Source organism: Lissotriton vulgaris, chromosome 3_1 (genome assembly GCF_964263255.1).
Source record: "Lissotriton vulgaris chromosome 3_1, aLisVul1.2, whole genome shotgun sequence".
In the NCBI taxonomy this organism is placed as follows: Eukaryota; Metazoa; Chordata; class Amphibia; order Caudata; family Salamandridae; genus Lissotriton; species Lissotriton vulgaris.
Window position 1 is genome coordinate 1,345,494,034 of NC_141689.1, and position 17,087 is coordinate 1,345,511,120.

Sequence of the window (17,087 nt, forward strand, 5' to 3'; positions counted from 1 at the left end):
CCCCTGAAACACATTGGATGATACTTGTTTTTTTTTTTAGACATATTTGTATTGAAAGAAGAAAAACAAGAGGAAATATTACACATACCAGGTGTCATACGGTAAAATACATTGCAACGATGAGTGGGTGAATAAGCCAATATAGTAAAATCAGTATACAGGAGAGTAGGACGTCTAAATGTACAAGTATATAAAAAGAGAGTAACAATACGATCCACAACCTCGTTAAGCTGACGCCAGCAAATTTCGTCCAACTCACGATTCAGGATAATTATAACCGAAACAGACACCCAGATTATGTGAAAGAGATCGATTCAGGATAAGCAACCCGCCTCTTGTAAAAAGGAGAAAAAGAAAAAAGGCCATAGAACTAAACAAAGACAAAATAAAAAAAACCTCCCCCATTCCCCCCACCCTGCACCCCTGCAATGGCTACGGCCTAACCCCACTAGCAGCGTGCCTGTCGCCCCACAACTAAATCCTAAAAGAAAGTAAAGAGTGGAGAAGGAGATATCATACATGCTCCCGGCCCCCCTCCCTCACCGCCAGAAGCAAACCACCCCGTATTATGGTCAAGACACTGTGAAGCAGCAATTACAATACAACCGGGGGAGTTTGTAAAAACCACCCGACTCCCGCATCATTGTAGGCTACAAGTCCCGTATCGAATAAGCTGTGTTATCAAACCTGTACAATCAGACTGAACCCTGGCCACTCCGATTTTTCGTGCGAACTCTCTCCGATTGAACCGCCATCCCAGCAGGAGAATCAAACCGTTCAAGAAAGTCAAAGTCAGTGCGATCGAATCCAACGTATTAGTACTTGAAGTCCAAAAATCAAAAGGAGATACCTGTCCACCAACAGTGAGGCACTAAAACGTGATTGAGTCAACTGGGAGAAAAAGAATGATGTATCAATCCGATAGTCACTGATAAAATTATCCAGGAGTATAAAATCGTCTGTGTCCATCTTGGGCGGTATCGGCATTGAGTATGCAGAGTTATTGATAGTTCCAGGCTCGCTAGCTGTTGTTCGGGAGCCGACCGAAAACACCAGATCAGGTTTTCACTCTGGGTCCTCTATCACTGGCATGCCCTGAATCGCGGGTAACACAACGTGTTCCAAAGCTATTGAAAAGTCGTGGTCCGGTCTCAGACACATACTCTCGGCTGTTGCATCCATTTTGTGGATGATGGCGGCGATCTGAAAGTGAAGCGCCCCAATGGCGGCCATTGCGGTCTGCAACGACGGCGTACATTCCACCCGCTCCATATCTTCTCGCGAAGCGATAGATCAGACCTCTGGCCCCGGAGGTCGACTACTCCAGGGTAACAGGTACAAGCAGGTCCGACATTAACGGAGGGCACCCATCATTCTCGCGGTCTAGACACTGTCGCCGCAGGCGAGGATCCAAGCCCGTCGACCCCGGGAGGTCAGCAGGGTTTTCGGGCAACGGACTCCCACACACAGCAACCGGTGCGTCTCACCGCCGTATCCTTAAAATCCACCTGGCCACCTCACCACCATCCAAACCGGTCAGGATATTCTCCACTTCGGGAGACCGGACGCCGCCCAAGTCCCGCGGCCGATGTTGTTCAACTCTGACCCGGGTGAGTTAGAAATCGAGGCCCCGGCTTCCACGCTGGGTTAGGCCGAGAATGAAAGCACGGAAGACGGGACCCGAACGGAGCGAACAGCGAATTGAAGACGCGGTACGACTCTGCGCCCGATCCTACACAGATACTGGCGTGCAGCTTACATTAATCGACGCCCTGTGATCAACCAATCCGACCCATCACAAAGCAAACAATTTCGGCGTTACCACCAAACTACCCGAACTAACGAGACACATATTAAGCCAGAAGTGGTCCCGCTCCGCGATAAATGATGAATACATGAGGCACATCTTGCTACACTTAGAGAGCAATTGGTCCTGACGAGAACTCCTAAACTAAGGAGTTTGAAACGCGTAGACCTCTCTATATCACGTTTCTTACGTGGAAACCATAAGAGAATTGAACAAATCTTTTGATCAAAGCGATTCACATCAAAAAATGCATATCTATGGTTTCTCTCTCATGAATTGTATATAATTGTACATAAAATTGTATTGTCTTTTTTATTGTTGGTTTGAATGAGTTCACAGTATGATTGCAATGTTTTTTGGTATGAATGGTGTATATAGGTATAACTGTGACATGGTCATTTTGTTTATTGTTCATTTGTAGTGTGCTTCATAAAGTATCGTTGAAGGAAAAAAAATGTTTTGAAAAAATAAGAAAAAAAAGAAGTATTATGCAAATAAAATGCAGATTTGAATTGATTAATTCTGAGAGATAAATTCCTTCTTGCATAAAGTCTTGTACATATGCATGGTACCAAATAAGTGCAGTTAAATCACTTGGCAGTATTGGCATTTAGTTTTGGAATAGGAGAATGAAAGCACGGTGTAGCTCCGTCATTCGAGGAGATGGAAATCTCGGGATTACACCTTTATGCTCTGCAACACTTCAGCCACACAGGAGTCTGGAACGATTTCAGGATCGATATCAGGATTCATGAGCTACTTGCGGCGGTCGGCGGAGCCGGGAGCTTACGCGGCCATCTTGGTTGCGAGCGTAGCTCCTCCCCAGGATACTCGGTTTTGATTAAATTTGGTAACCACATCCATCACTTCTTGTCCCCACGGTATTGAGACTCACATTGCTTGAATTAAAGATACAGTTTTTGACCGCACTTTCACCACCATCATTGACTATCACGTTTGTTGGCATTTTTTGATTCGGACTCTTGGTATTTGCTGGTGACTCTCTCTTCGTGTCCCTTAATATGAATTACAAGGTAGCATTTGCACTTGTAGGCATCTCGTATGCCACTGCATGTGTATGTTCTAATGATTTGTAAATTTCTGATTTAGATGTGATTTACGCCCTCTGTATATGGGGCTTACACTGTATCATTTGTACATTTTTTCCAGCCCTGAGGAAGTCGTGGGTCATTCTTCCCTAACGACGAAACACGTGTCGGCTGGAACCTGAACTATCAAAGTGTATTAAAATGGCACATGCTGTCTATGCTTTGATTTTACTTTAAATATTATCTGTGATATGTATTGTGGTGTGCTGGGATTGTGTTTCATGAAACACATCAAATGACCATCTCCATTCCTCATTCAGGTTCTGAGGCCCACTCAGTGGCTCCCATCGTCTCCGTTCCTACATCCAGAAAGAACATGCAACGCCCCCTTTTCTGCCCCACAGTTGTTCAAAGCACATCCATTAACCCTCTCCGCTTCTTCTGTTAAATACCCAAAACTCAATCTTTGGTCCTCTCTGCCTCCTTACACTGCGTACGCAAACCACACACAATCTTTCCACCCATTTCCTTGAGACATGCACATATTTATCTCCCTCGTCATTTGAATGCCAATAGTAACTTTGCCTGCAGTAATCCAGCCATGCACAGGAGGAGAGATGGAGACCCTGGCAGTGGGAGTTAAGTGTAAAAAAAATAAACCTGAAATGCCTCAAATACTGTGTGTATGTATGTGAGTGTGTGCATATACACAAGTGTATGTCTATGAACATGTGTTTGCATGCTTGTGTGTGGGAGTGTGTATGAGCATTGTGCCCATTGCCCACTGTGGTGCAATAAATAATTCTAAATGCATTAAAGTCAAAGTAGGCGCAGGGAAGCGAGGAACCAATGCAAGTGAATACTGGCAACATTACACTATAGTACAGACTTAGCCAACCATCTTGCGCTTCCTTGTAGCTTTGTAGTTAAATCGGCCTTTGAAATATAGCCCTTTCAAGTAATGTTTTGAAAAGGTGGTGATTTGTCTGGACTCAAGTAGTCACGCCCCCACTGACCCTGCCCCACCCAACCCTGTCCCCACCTGCCGGCCCATCGGTGCGGCCTTCGGTCACAAACCAGACTGTACTTTTGGCCCCCCAAGATAAAGTTTGTGTGTACCAATGCTCTAAATAAACTTAGGATAGTGTTTTGCATAGTAGGAGTACGCCTGATTACTGCCTTGTTTATCTGCATATATATACACTGATTTAGCACCATGGTAGAGCTGTACCTGCTATTTACTCTTCTGGTCCTCGTAATCACTTCTATCTGCTTTAGTCTACTGATTATTGCGGCTCATGTATTTTATACAAGAATATTGTTGGTTCAATAAATATATTGAAAACATCCCACTGTGTATTCTGTATATTTCTCTGAGCACTAGTAAGCACAAGTGACTGAGCGAAAGATTCTGATCTGTTTCCACGATCCCTGAGGGGTCAGGATTATCGTGTTCAGTGGTTTCCAGAAACCATTCGCTCCCTGGTAAGGTTAGGGGGAGTTTACAGTGGATCTGTAAGCTAGCTGGCCTCTAGGCCAACACATCCTGCGGGGGTGCCCTGAATCAGTCTAAGCCCCTCACCCAAAGTTAATATTGTGCAAACAAACATGCAGGTCCTACGAATTAGTTGGAACTACATGACAAAGTGGTACAGGGTAGAGTAGAGAGGCGTAGTGTGAAGTGACAGAGAGGAGTGCTGCAGAGTGCAGTGGTTTGGAATGGTATGGAGTGGCATGATCAGAGTAAGTATGGTATGGTAGCACACTGCCTTAACAGACAACACATTTTCAATTGAAATGACCATTACATTTACACAGACATCTTTTTATTTAACCCGTTTAGCGCGTCGAACATTCCGCCCCAGTGCGGACGTTCGATCGCGCTAACGGGATTCGGACGTCCAACGGTCGTGCGCAGCACCAGCGAGGTAGTGCACGCGACGACCGTTGGACGTTCGCAGCACGGAAAGGGTTAAAAAACTATACAGTGCACAAATTGAAATGCATGCATATTGCATCACTTAGTGCAGTGGTCTTCAAACTTTCTGATGCCGCGACATACCTGTGGCAAAAAAAAAAACGCCCCCAAAAAACTTTGCACAATTATTCTATTAATCGGGCAATGTTTATATAGGTCTAGACTTATTTCAACATTGAAGTTAAGTTCTTTTAATATAAAAAAATGCAATCAAAAACATGATTCTCTGGCAGGACCTGGAGGCGAGGATTCGCTTTTCTTTCATCACTTCATTTTCCTCCAGCAGAGTTTAACCTTAAATATATTCCAGACAAACTATATCTCCCATGAGCCCTTGGGGAAAAAAGAGAAACATTTCATCCAATCAGAGGGCTGGAGCTTCCTATAACAGTTGTCTTCGCCTCTCTACCGTCCTCTTTCTGTGCTGCTCCAGCAATAATAAGGTAAGAGTCTTGTTTACTTTGTGTCTCTTTGTAACGCGCAAAGTATCTAATAGCCCGCTGGTTCATTTATTTATGCTATACACTTGTTGTGCCTGGTTTATGCTTTGTATTACAGCGATTAACTGGTTTATTTCCCGACCCCAGGAATATTCATGTTCCTACGCGGTCGCAGTGTGTCGCCGGCTCTAGTGCGGCCCACCGACAGCTAGGGGGCCCGCACACCGTTTGTCATCCGCACTCAGCACTTCTCAATCCCCCCCACCCCCCGGCAGGACAGGTGTGTCAGCGTCACTCGCCGAGTGCAGTGAATAGCGTCCAGCTGCATTAGTCATTAGGGGAAACAATAGGCCTGGTCAGCCTTGCATTGGCAGCATTACTCACACATTAGCTCTTTGGAGCCACCACCTGGAGACAGACACCCACAGCACTGGGAAGACAGCCTCACGTGGTACATTTGTTGTACCATTCACAGGTGGAAATTTCCCTTAGAAAAGTGAGGGCGCAGGTCCCAGAAACCCTTGATGTGTATCAATAAAGCTCCAAGAGGGATCCTAATAAATCTGACCGGCTTCTACTTTACACTAATTGCTATGTAATCTATTAGACTCCAATCCATGGAGGAGTTTGAGGGCACTGAAGATTTTATGGAGGAGGAAGACATCCCATACCTCCCCGCATAGATGATGATGATTTTTGTCATGTGATGGATGCTTCCATCTTTAGGGCTGAAACATAGGTGGTAGCCCCCCATGGAGAGGAAAATTTCTCATTACAGGCACAACGCCTGAGCCCCCTTGACCAAAAGAAAGATACCTCTGGGTATAGTGCCCCCATACCTCCAGCACAGCAGGCTCAGCATAGTTCTGAGAAGCGCAAACAGCCAAATGAACCAGGAGTCTATCTCGACACCTTTCAGCGTCTTGACTCTCAGTCCCCACAGAACATGCTGCAGGTTCTGAATACCTCAGCGGTCCCACTTCCTCTACCACAGCCCAACGCAGGAGATGGTGAGGACTCTCCTAATACGTCAGATGGAGATGGGGATTCCGGTAGGCCAAGGTGTCCATCCATCTCTCCCTTTCCCGTCCTTGACCCCACTGCAAATACAGCGAAGCTCCTGAGGTGGAACTATTAGACCAGGACGACCTGCTACATCCACGTTCAGCAGTATGGTGTCCAGCACCCAAAGAGGCCGCCTATATGGCGAGTAGGTTAAGGAAATCCCTTGAAAAAGAAGTGAGTGGTTGCCTCTGGGCAGAATGCCCCAGACCATCGTTGGAGGGCAAAGTGGCCCCCACACCCACGATAGACAGCAAAATGGCCACATTTCCGCAAAGTTTGTTTGCGACTCTAAGAAGCGCATAGACAGTTCCTGTTGCTCCTGGCAGGATAAGCTACTGGACATGGCAGGGCCCAAGGCCAAGATCATAGATATGGCTGAAGATGTGAAAGCATCTGGATCTCTTATCTCCCCTCGACACTATGCAGTTGGGCCCAGAGAGCCATCATCTTTCTGAGGAAAGCCAACTGCGCGAATTCTACCAAACGATGCAGGTCATTACTAATTAAGATAGATTCCAAGTTAGGTGAGCTTTCTACTTCAGAAGCTGGCGTGTTGGCTCAAGATAACCTGTTTGAGGATCCATACATTCGTGAATTGAGCATGTTTGTCAACACATTCCCTTCACTAAACAAAGCTCAAACATTGATAAATCCCTTTTTTACACCTCCTGTTTTTGTCATTCAGTCATGGGAGAGGACGCTCGACCAGCCTCAATTTCCAGCAAGACTCTGGCAGAGGGACTGATTCTCGTTGCTGCCAGTAGCAAGATTCCTATAATTTTGCAAACTTCTATCTGACAAGATGCTACCCCTTGCTCAGGGGTGCTCAAGGAAGTTCCAGAGGCAATGGCAACAGCTCACAAGGTGAGAGTATAGAACCTGAAAGGGTTACAGGTGGTGGGGGTGTTGATAAAGCTTTAGAGCAATCATGAGTCTCTTTCCACAGATGCATGCATTCTCTAAATGGTGAGAGGTTATCAGACAGAATTTTATGGTACACCGACCCAACCTCTAAAACCCAGACCTATGTCCTCCTCCTTGGACCAGGCCAGACTTGTAGATTTAGAGGTATCACAGGTTCTAGCAAAAAGAAAGCACTTGTTCAAACCTCTTTACAGCCCAATGGTTTTTGTAAGAGGTTCTCAATAAAGCCCTTCATGCGATCTTACAGAAACTCATCACTAACAAACTAATCTTTTGTCGATTCAGGTCGGGACAAAGGATTTTTTAAATTTCTTACATAAGCTGTGGACATCGTTTACTATTTTAAATCTATGCCAACATGATATTAGCTTGCAGCAAAGTATAATGCACTTTGTGTTCTTTAGCGGCTTATTTAAACACCTCTAGGACCAGAAAACAAAACCACTGTTCTGTGACTTGCAACTATTGAGCCACACTTATATTTTTTCTTGTTCCCCTCTTGTATGGTGGTCTTTCATGTAAACAAACTTCTGAAAAATGCCAAGATCGAATTGGTGATTTTCTTTTTAAACTGTTTTTCCTTTTAATTACTTATTTATTTAACAGTTTCATATAGCGCGAACTTGACCCAAATCGGGTATCAGAGTGCTTTACATAGCACCAGTTGCATTACATTAGGACACATTCTTTTTTGTTAGGCATGGGGAGATTAAGTGATTTGCCCAGAATCACAGGATGTTCAGCGTCATTGCCGAGACTCGAACGCAGTTCCCCAGATTCAAGGTCTGCTGCCCTAGCCGTTAGGCCAACGCCTCTACCCAATGTTGATTTGTTATCATAGTTTATGTACTGTGCGTTTCTATGGCATTTATGCAGCATAAAACTTACTTTCAGGATGAGGATGGTGTTTACAGAAGATATGTGGTTCAGAGAACAGCTAGTTTTAGAAAAGCACGTAACATCCAAGCTAAGTACACACCATACATTCTCTCCTTCAATAAATTAGACAGTACTTAGCACACATGCAACACACTTTTAATAGGTCTAAATAAGTTTCAGCAGATATCCAGTAGCTCTCTTCATTCAACAATATCATGGCACACCATTGTTCCATACACACTTACAAATGGTTATCATCCAACAACACAAATGAGATCCCTTATATCATCCTTCCAGGCCCCATCTCACCAACCTGAGAACTACTTGCGCGCCTTTCTCGCAGACATCTCACTACCTCGCATCCCCGCTGCAACTAAATTGAAACTTGATGCCAAATGAACTACAGAGGAAGTAATTCAGGTGAATAGGGACTTAGCTCACAATAGAACCTGGGAACTTGACGGCTTGAATATTAGAATACTTTCTCTTCACAACTTGCACCCAAACAGACTGACTTGTATGAAGCAGCACTGATATTATTATTATTAATACTGAAGCTTATAGAGCGCAACAGCTACCCCAAACAGGGGGGTCCCGGCGCTGAAACATCAAGTGAAATTGCATCCGAGAGGGTAGCAGACTTAACAGCCCATTATTAATCTGCCCTAAAGAGCCACGTCTTCAAGGCCTTTCTGAAAACATGTTTCTGAAACCGACTGCCGTAGGGAACCTGGTAGAGCGTTCCACAGTGAAGCAGTTCTGACTGTGAACGTTCTACCGCCCAGGCGGGATTTCGCAAAGCGTGGTTTGAGAAGCGATTTATGATAATTAGATCGCAGCGCACGATTTTGCTTCTAGAAACACAGTCTTTCCATCAGATAACCAGGGCATTTACCGTTAAGAGCCCGATAGGCCAACGTCATAGCCTTGAATATAATTCTTTTCTTCACTGAAAGCCAGTGGAGCTTCTGTAGATGCGGAGAGACATGGTGTTGAAATGGTATACGGCAAACCAGTCACGCAGCCGCATTCCGTATCATCTGAAGGCGGTAAATGGCGTATTTAGGACACCAAGATATAGGCCATTAGAGTAATCTAGCCTAGATGTAACTGTGGCATGTACTACTGATTTGCGGCAATCTTCAGGTAAAAAGTGCAACATTTTCCGGAGATTTTTTAATGTACTGAAACAAATTGCAGAGACCTGCTGTACTTGGGCTGTAAAGGACAGGTCAGACTCCCATCTCACCCCATAATTTCGAATACAAGAGGCAAGGGAAGGTGGTAGTCCCATTTCTGACGGCCACCATAAATCTGAATCTGGCACTGGGCCCTGACCAAAGAACAGGACTTCTGTCATCCCAGCGTTAAGCTTTCATTTATTTGAGTTCATCCACAGTGCTATGTCGCAAAAGCAACCCTTACTGATAGCGGGTGAACTCCCTCATACGCTCCGTGGATTCGCTCCTGGTCTCCACTGCAAAGCATGGAAGAAACCCGACCCAACCAACACTGTATCGACCAATTGCCATCCTAGAGGCCGATTCTAAAATACTGAGCATAATACTGGTGCACAAGTATGCCAAGGTGTTCCCCAGTCTTATCCATGCAGACCAAAATGTGTTTGTCCCAGGACACAGCACCTCCCAGAATATCCGCCGGTTGTTCCATGTACAAGACTGTCTTAAGGGACGCTGCACACAAGTGGCATGCCTAATATTAGAGCTAGAGAAGGTTTTTGAATCACTAGCATGGCGCTATGTTTTCTGGGTCTTGACCCAGCTTGGAGTCGGTTCACTACTCCTTGCATACACTCAGGTCCCCTACACAAACCTGACCTCCCGAGTCCACTTAAGGGTGCCTCATTTCCGCCCCATTTCAGGTCAGGACAGACAAGACAGGGGTGTCCCCTTTTACCACTGCTCTTCGCCTTGGCGATGAAGCCTCTTGCCGTACGCTTACGGCGCAGGGGCGATGTGTGGTGAATACCCCTAGAGGACAGGACACACACAGTGTCCCTGTACACCGACAACCTCCTCATTTACTTTAAGGACGTCACCTCGGACCTTACCCCACTTCAAAACACACTAAACTAGTTTTTCAGCTGTAGGTTTGAGTAAACTGGGATAAGTCGGCCATACACCCGCTGCACCCTGACCAGCCGCTTATGTCTAACCACTACCCTTCTTCACTAGCAAGCAACAGCTACTCGCTAACTAGGCATCTGCCTCTTCCCCACCCCAAGGAAAATATTTGAGAGGGACCTTCGGGCGGCACGGTTGGGCATTAAGGCCGAATGCATTTCTGGCGATCTTTGCCTCTGGCCCCAATAGGTAAAATAGCGCTAGCAAAAATCATCGCTCATTCTTCAGAGCGCTCAACTCATTGTTGGGCGATCTTATCTGGGGCACTGGTCGATGCAGAGTAGCATTTAGAAAACTGCAGCTCCCAATAGACAGGGGAAGGTTGGGCGCCCCATTATTTGAAGCATATTTTCTGATGGCACAGCTGAAATAGCCATTCGGCTGGACAGCCAGGAGAGGCCTGCTGGGCGGACGGTGTCCTGCTCTCGCCGGCAATTCACCGCCTCCTTCTTCAAAAACAGTTCCGCGCCCTCACCACCCCTACAGGCGGTGGCTGCTCTGGGTTGCATGACCAGAGTACTTTGCATGGCCCCGGCAGCCCCAGTATATGCTCCTGCTCTGACCCTTGTCAGACTTCCTAAATTTCCTGGTACCTTCACCTGACACAACATCGCCCCCAGGATTCAAACACTCAGTCTTCAAATTGTTAGAACTTTTTTCAATGGTCAGCTCCTTGCATTTGACCAGTTAGTAGAAGACTATGATCTAGCCCCAGGGCAATTCCTTCTCCATTGGCAACTCACTCACACATGCTGAACCCCATGGAAGGCTACTGAATCAGAACCAACACCACCTTGTGTGCTGTAAGCGATTCTCACAATGGGCCCTGGCCGTCACCTTATTACTTGGCTGTATAAAGCCATGCACGAGCTGAGGCTGCTTCACCTAGAAACTACTTTTATCACTGGAGGGGTTTTGTCCTACGAGTCCTGGCTGGACAATATACGTTATATCAAAAAACAAGAGTGCCAGGGCTCGGGTTCAGTTCACAACAGCTTATTTATTTAGCTGGTGTGTGCCTTCTTTTTATGAATTCATGAAGGTATTGTATTTTCATTTATCGTTTTTTCAAATTTTCAAAAAGCATTTACATTTTGTGCAAGCTACAGAGGATTAGACATTCCTTATACAGTGGAAACAATACAAACAAATTTCATACATTGCGATACTTTCTATACTTTCTGACAAAACTAATAGAAAACATTCATTTATAGTTACACTTTCACTATTTCAACTGAAAAACAAACATTCAATTTTTTACACCTAAAATTACCCGAAAGGAAGACTTCATAACGCACTCCCAAATACTTAGTGACCAACTCAGGCAAAGAGGTTATCCCCTGAAACTATTGAAACATTCAACCACACGGGCATGGCACACACCACGAGAAGAACTATTGAGAAAAAAAGAGACCAAACCCCTCGAAAGGCCGGTTTGTGTCACAACATTCGATATCACCAAGAAACTACAGCACAAATGGGAGGAGGAGTTTGAGCGAGCACTGCATGATAAAGAGTGTGAGATTTCCATAGCATTTCTGAAAAAAGCATTGCATAACTCACGGTTCAAAAACCTACAATTCTTCATGCTGCTTCGCGCCTATTTCACCCTGGCCCAAAGTAATCACTTCTTTCCGAAAGCAGACACTCACAGCTCGCACTGTCAGGTCCCAGGCGCAGACCTACAACACATGATATGGTCCTGCCCAGTTCAACACGTCTAGGAATGAGTAAACAACACATTACGTCAGGCCATGAAGATTTTTTGTTCTTCTGTTCCTTTTATCACGAACCCCGTACTCGATATTTAAAATCAATTCTGAGGGAGTTGGGCTTCACGCAGTACAAGCCTGCGCTGTTATATTTACAGATGTTGCATTCCCCTTTGATTATGTATTGCACCGCTAGTTTTTTGGCTGCATCTGTTAGATGTAAAAGATCAAGGTTAAGATTGGATTCACAACTGAGGATAGATACTTGAATTCATGTTTACTGTAATGTTGAGTGCAAACTGCAAAGAATTCTGTGTAAATAATGCCTTTTTAACTTGTTTTTTAAATTCTATCTACTGTTTAATACTGTATTTACTGTTTTTAAGATATATGAACGTATGATATTTGTTGTAGAATACTTTTATGATTTTAATTAATCGAATAAAGTGGATTTTGACTTGACTTGACTTGACTTGAGTAAACAACACATTACGTCAGGCCATGAAGCACACGGACATCCACACTTGGGAGGCACATTCACTGGCAATCTTTAAGCAACAAAAATCCCACAAGGACCACCAGGAGGTAAAGCGCACTCGCTTTACCTCCTTGGTGCTCCTCCTTGACAAAACGTACCTTCAGCCTGGAGTGACTCTCTTCGGCAACCCCTTCTCTGGCTGCCTGGTAAGGTGTGGTCAGTAAATGGGGCATGGTGGAAAAAGACGCCCTCGGCTATGAGGTCTGGGGTCTCCGCAAACAACGCATCTCGTCTCACTGGGCTACCCTTCGCTTAAGAGTTTTTGTGCCACCCTAAAAATGATCTCATGATCTCCCCTGTAGCGGGTACTGCTCTTCAACAATACCAGACAATACCTGCTGTGCCCCCTCATCTTCGCTCATTCATAACGTGCTATACTACTCCATCTAAATTGAACTATCTAGCCCTGCCCACACACAAATGTATCTGTGTCTCAGGTGGTTCACTATCCGAGGATATGTACTCTCCCTTTTGTTGTGTACACCCAACAATCTCTCCTACATATACACAAATGCATATTGGAAACTGTTTGTCCCTCACTTTACTTACCTGTTGGACCTGCAAACTTTGCTCCTATTTGCATATATGCTAAGCTCCAAATGTACTATACTGTAAACTACACCATTTCCTTAGGTCTTGTTTAAAAAACCAATAGAAATTGTTCCCAAAAAAATAAGATCCCTTGTATCATCCTTTGCACAATACAGCATGAGCCAAGGAGTACACGAAGCACTGCCCAACCAACAGTGCCATGGTGCACCCACAACATGCATAACAGAACGACTCCATTTAAACCGGTATACATATCATTCATCAACAGGATAGTAATTATCTACTCATCTTCTGATGGTTTTCATCAGATTTCTTTATTTCGGTTACAAGAACCATAAAAGAAGAAGAACTACAAGGTAGAACATGATGAACAGCGTACAACAAAGTCTAAAACTAAATAAAAACGGATGCTATTTGAAACTTAGGGCCCTCTAGGGTACACTCATGAACATGCAAATAGTTAGCTTTAGTGGCTAATAGCACCCTTACAAACATTAGACAATTGTTAAAACTTTCATTTAAAATGCAGTCAAATCAAATAGTTTAAAATTAGAAAGCTTAGGGTGGAATTAAGCCCCATTAACTAATTGTGGTCTACTACACTTCTTAGTCATACAGTGGCTGGCTATACTAAGCCCTCCTCCTGATTGCCCAAAACTGGCCCAAAAATGTGGCTATTGCACAGGCAACAAAAACGGGCCTGGCATCATGTTTTAAAATTCTTAAAGCTTCTTTGGAGCTTGATGTCCCTATGAGCCTGCACACGGGTTTCAACCATTTCTAAGTCTGGCATAAGCCGGGCAGGCAAAGAAAACATGGCCTATAGATTCCTGGGGATTTCGGCACGAAGGGCACCCCGAGGGTTGGGTTTTATTGACCTGCCATCTTCTGATGCATATAAACAAAGTGCATGCCTCAGCACAGCCAGAGAAAATGGCTGATTACAGGTTACAAGGCATCCATAATAATGACTGAGGACAGAGAACATATGCATATCACACTCATTGGTGAAGAAACAATAATGCTACCATTTTTGTCACGGTACTTTTGAGCAGAATGTATGACATATCACAACGTTGTATTACGATATAACCAACAAGTGGCGATATGAGTTCCTGGGTCTGACTCTCCATTCTGACACTCTGCCAATCCCGGGCTTGAGACCTGCTTTCAGAGCAGGGTGGGGGTGCCTTGAACAAACTAGGTTTTGCCCTATTCTAATCAGGCACTCAAGCATTCTCTGTTTTGACGTTTTTCTTTGACTGACCTTGGTTTGCAGTCCGACCCTATCGTCTTGGAGTTACTTAACGAAACTTCATATTTAAACTTGTTTGGCTAGATTATAATTCTGCCCCCTCTGACAGAGCTAAAGGCTTATACTGTGCAGACCCCGGACAGAAGAAGGTCCAATTCCTATCCAAAGACTCTAAAGTATGAGGAAGCTTTAGCCCAAAGGAATAGGCCTTCCACCTCTTCCTATTTTGCGCGTAACTGGGATGTCTAGGCGTGTGCGTGCTTTGCGGGAAGGGGTGGGAGGTAGGTCGAAAATCCACGTAGGAAGGAGGCTACCATCATCAAATAAACGTTATGGTGTGGTGGAACGGAGGTTGTCCCACTCAAAAGCTACGGGACTTCTAAGGGGTGGGGTTTCTACATTTTATTGAGTGTGAGGTACTGAATGTTCAGTGTCGTTTTTCAACACCTGTCGGGAAGTACTGTCCCTTCAAAATCGCCCACCCCGGCATCTCCACAAACACACTAGAACAGATGGAACCTCGATCCCAATTTCGTGCACCCGCTGTCTAAAAGCGAGCCGCTAGGGAGGTCATTAACATTCAAAAGCAATAGGCACTCGGATGAAGCCAACACTTCCCCTCTAGCCACGGCGAGTGTCACCAACCAACCCTACGTAACTCACCTTCATGTCGGGACATCCTAGGCCGCTGCGAGCGCCGGGCAGCGCTGCTCCTCCCCGGGGCTCCCCAGCACCTCAGAAGGCAGCCCGGAAACAAAGGGCCGCTGGGTGGTGAGGGCGGCTCAAGCCCGGTTCTCTTCCGTCTCACGGCCACACCGTGCTCGCCGCCGGTGCTCGCAGGCCCTGTTCGCTCTCAGCGCCGTCAGCCCCGCCTCCGCCGCTGTGTCACAGGCAGCCCGGCCAGAGGAAGAGGAAGTGCGAGCGACGCGGCCTGCCGGGTCACAGGGGAGGGGGAGGACGCTCATCCGTACAGCCCATCTCTGAGCTCACAAGCCGGATTACCGGCTTCTCGGCATAGCGTTTGTGTTACCGCTCTCACACTACACCACAGCCACTGCAGACGCAGCAATACGTTTATTCTCTACCAAATCTGAAGAACGGGGCCTCACGCCGACCGCCCTTTCAGTCGGAGCGTCCCTCTTCTCATCTAGCAACTCCACATCGTCTCCCTGACCCTCGACACCGCCACACCAGGACCGCGCCCCACCGCCTCGATTCCTAACGCAATTATGCACACTGAACCTCTAGGTCTGACAGCACACCATCATTTGGATGGTGTCGGTAACTAAGAATCTTATCATCCACCTAATAGATGAAATGCGCCCATAGACTTCGATCTGTACATTCCTTTTGCAAACCTTTTACCCACCTCAAATGGCTTACCTCAACGACTTTAATACGTTTGCTCGTTTAAACATGTTTCACTTTTATTTAAGTTGTGTTGTGGGATAGGCCTGCATCTTATTAATATAAGAAAGCAGGTAGACGAGTTTACTAAGGATAACGGGAGTGAGGGTATATGCTTCCAGTTCCCTTTTATTTGCAGGGTCACCTTAGTGACCACGCTGAAGGAGGATGAGTGTAGGAAGATGTAGGTATAGCCCTCTGGGAGAGGGGGTCTTCTCCGACCTGTCCTCAAGACACTACATTCCTCCCCAAATAACAAAAGTCAAACAACCCAGAAGTGGAAAATGAAACAAACAACGGAAGACACCACTGTGAGTCTATCTGTTTCAAATCACCAGGACAGCGGTGGGTCACTGGGCCAGCTGCAGCAGGATTTCATTGCTCAAGTACTGATAGCATACTCTGGGATCATTTCTAGAGAGTATGGGGTGGTCAATCTTGCTGATGCTTGGGAAACATTGTGGTTACAGTCCAAAATTCAAACCGTACTTCAGGAGCTTTGGTGGATTCAATTTAGAAGCTGGCCTTTGTTGTGTTCCCTTACTGTTCGAACGCAGTCTTGGATCAACTTGTACACTTTTTGACTCCCTCTAGGCCACCTCTAAACCCGGTTGCCTTCAGTGGAGCAACAGCAAGTTCATCTCTCACGTGGGAGGCTTCTTGAATGTGCCGCCAATGGGTCTAAATGTGGGCTGTGTTAGTGTTGTGTGGGCCACTGAAAGATCGACAATGAGCCACTGCCTAGACGCTCATGTAATATGTAGAGGCATAGGGGGCATGATGAAGCAGTGCTCAGAAGTGGATCAGGATGCTGATAGTGAGCATATTGTTGCCTATTCTGAAATGCCATGGGTGCTTCTTGATCCTTGGTGTGAAGATGGAGGTTTCACTCCAGTCAGGTTGTGAGACGCTCTTCAGGTGGTAGCTTTGATGCTCTTTTACAGGAACTGACAGAATGCTGTTGCCAGTTGGTAAAGTAGCTTTCTAATAGTTGCCAACAACTCTCCATGGGGTTGCAGAGATTTTGTTAATGGTTTGACCGTGGTGGTGAGGGTAATTGATTGGACTTTTTATCCTAGTGTGTCTTTAAGTTGCTAGTGCTAGATGTCTTTGCCCTTTGCAAGGCATTTGTGAATCTTTGCCAAGGATGCCGTGTTTTGCAGGCTATTGGTGACTGTTTCTGGGTGGTTGCTCAGGGAAGCTAGAGGTAAATACCCTGTTTACATGTCCATGCAGCTTACACTTAGTTATCCTGCTAGGTCTTCATCAAGTCATAGATGTAAGTATGTAGCTTGCCTGTCGTAGGTCTATGGGTACAATCACGGTCAGTGATAAAA

General features: G+C 45.6%; 1 protein-coding gene across 1 annotated transcript in view; it reads right to left on the bottom strand.

Moving 5' to 3' along the window:
• Positions 1–15,536, bottom strand: part of KCMF1 (potassium channel modulatory factor 1) — a 397,476-nt gene extending 381,940 nt beyond the window's left edge. The window contains exon 1 of the mRNA XM_086961817.1: positions 15,007–15,536. Coding sequence (XP_086817943.1) covers positions 15,007–15,022 — 16 coding nt within the window. The 5' untranslated portion in view covers positions 15,023–15,536. The remainder of the gene's footprint in view (positions 1–15,006) is intronic.
• Between the last annotated feature and the right edge of the window lie 1,551 nt (positions 15,537–17,087).